The sequence below is a fragment of the Peromyscus eremicus genome, chromosome 8a (genome assembly GCF_949786415.1).
Source record: "Peromyscus eremicus chromosome 8a, PerEre_H2_v1, whole genome shotgun sequence".
Classification (NCBI taxonomy): Eukaryota; Metazoa; Chordata; class Mammalia; order Rodentia; family Cricetidae; genus Peromyscus; species Peromyscus eremicus.
Window position 1 is genome coordinate 31934349 of NC_081423.1, and position 2703 is coordinate 31937051.

General features: G+C 40.4%; 1 protein-coding gene across 1 annotated transcript; it reads right to left on the reverse strand.

The window, feature by feature from the left end:
* Positions 1 to 211: 211 nt before the first annotated feature.
* On the reverse strand, positions 212 to 346 carry LOC131916568 (thymosin beta-4-like). The gene has a single exon (XM_059269919.1). The coding sequence runs from the start codon at positions 344 to 346 to the stop codon at positions 212 to 214; it is 135 nt and encodes a 44-aa protein (XP_059125902.1).
* Between the last annotated feature and the right edge of the window lie 2357 nt (positions 347 to 2703).

Below are 2703 nucleotides of genomic sequence, written 5' to 3' on the forward strand. Positions count from 1 at the left end.
GTGATCCCTGTTAGCCAGACTGGCAGATGGGTGGGAGAGGCAGGGGAGGCCTTTGTCGTCTGTAGTTCTGATTCTTTGCCATGAAAGGGACAGCACAGTCACTTAAACTTGATCCAACCTCTGCATCTTACAAAGATAAACAGCTAAAAGAAGGAAAATAAATAGGTGCTGTGTGTGGACTGTACAGTGCACATTGGCTGTGTTCACCTCATTATGATTCACCAGCTTGCTTCTCATATCCAATCGTTCCTTTTGAAGGCAGAGGATTTTTCTCTTGTGTTTCTGTCCTCTTCAATTTTGACTTATCAAATTTCTCCATCTCAGCCTTATTGAGTTTGTTTGACATGGTTGTGGAAGGATCGAGGTGTGTGAAGGAGAAGAGTCAGATCTGCTCAGTGGACACTGCCCAGTCCCCTGGTATTTCTTGAATGTGCATCCCCCACTGCAAGCAGTGCATCAAGGCTTCCTAACCTACAGATGCAACTTGGTTAGTGCAGCAAGGCAGATAGGTTTCAGCTCCCAGCTTGAAACCTGAAATCGATCAGTGCTGACTGCCTGGAACAGTGATGAAAGGGCTTCTAAATAAAGTTGCCTCTAGGTGCATCAGGGTGGCGATTGATAAATAATGTCTGCCACTGTTGGAAAGGGAGGGATAGTGATCATTCCAGGCTCAAACAGTGCAAAGGACACGGGATTAGGACTGGGGTCTAGCTTTGTTTTAGCCATAACATGTTATGTGACATTGGACAAACTTCAGTGTTTGTTTTCTTAATGTTCATTTGGGGAGGAGAAAAGAAATGATCTTGAAAATAAAAAAGCCACAAGGCTGTTACAAAGACTCAGAAGGGTTAAAAGCACAGAAATTTGTGTAGTACAGTACAATACATTGTTGTCATTATTTCCCAAGCTGAAGGCTAACTTGGTAGTTTACAGATTTATATTAATAAATATAAGACAAAAATACTCAAAGTTCATTGTAAAGATATTTATCCCTTAAGTGTAGGGGACAAGGGGAGTATGGAGTCCTGGAGTAGAAAAGAAGGCTCACAGTATGCTAGAGATAGAAGGATTTTTGATGTTACCTAAAAGAATAACCATTTCAATTGTTTCTGAATTTGAGACCCTCCATCTTTTCTTCTAGGGAAAATATTCTCTATTATACCTGGTATAATAACTCAGTAAACAGTTCTGGCCTGTTTGAGGCTGCTTATTTCTTAAAAGGCTTTCTAGATTTTAGCATTAAATGAGTGCCATTAAATCCATCTGAATTAAGTCAACTGTCTTAGACATCACCAGGAAAAAGTATTGAGATGTTCTTAGCCCATGAACTTCCTCAGCTTCTATAGTGATCTCTTGGACATGAGCCTCTGGTGTTTGCTGCCAAATTCCCTTTATAATGGCTGAGAATGGGGGAATTTATTTGACTGAGATGCAAGTGTGTGTGTATAATATTTACCTGTGAGAGAAAACCAAGTCAGAGTATTAACATAAGGGCATAAAACATGAGTAGATGTAGTTTTAAAACCCTTTAGTTGCAGGGGGGGATCTTTGCCTCACTGATCTCAACATCCAACACTGCATTCAACTAATATTGGTCCTACATCTATTGTGAACCAGGCACTGTATTTAGCTCATGGGACATGATGCTGGGAAAACCAATGTTTTCTTTTTAGAAGAGAAGAATGAACAAGCACAAAAAATGATTTCAGACTAGAAGTATGTGGCATGAAAGTAAATCATTTGCATACCAGGGACTAGAGAGTGGGGCATTTATCAATAGTATTCCATGCCAGTTAAATGAGCCAATATAGGTCCACTATTGGCCACCTGTAATTCCATACCACACACTGATGCTAGGTGGCTGCAAAAATGTGATGAGCCAAACTATATCCATGGAGTTCCCATAGGGTGAAAGAGAAATTCACTTTCCTGATTGTGTGGGAGTTTGGCTCAGAACGTGTGGATAGAGCCTTTTATTTATTTATGTTTTTGAGCTCTCTGGAGACATTTCTATACTTAGAGCAATGTCATGAAAGTTAGGGAGCATAGAGGAGATGTGTGGGGGAATTTATGGTGACTTGAGAAGGGGCAATGGAGTAGCCAACCTAGAACAAAATAACTTTCATAAATTTTGTTGACTAAAGGAAGACAAAGCATTTTTTTATGAACCTGGAAAACAAAGCAGAAAAAGCAGAGCTCAGGGCTGGGCAAAATTGGCTATGGATGAGGAATAAAGATGGAGGCTAGAAAGAGAAAGACTTGAGGAGCCCTTGAAGAGCTGAAGTGAGGACTCAAAGATGGTCTTGGTTCTTCTGTGACTCTTCCCTCCTCCTTAAAGGAATGAAAGTGAGAATAGAACACCACAATGTGAAATCTAACTAAAAACACCAGCTCACAATGATCTCTGATGGTTAATTTTAATTTCTGAACTTGACTGGGCCATAACCAACCCACATCAAATATTATTTCTGGATGTGTTGGCAAGGGTGTTTTCAGATGAGATTAGCATTATGAACTAGTGAATTCAGAGAAATAGACTACCCTTCCCAGCACTGACGGGAATCATTCATTCCACAAAGTGCTAAGTATAATACAAAGTTGAAAAAAGGATTGGCTGTTTCCCACCTGACTGCCTGAGACAGTCATTGGTCTTGTTCTGCCCTTGTACTGGAATTAGCATCCTTGCTCCTATAGCCTTCAGAC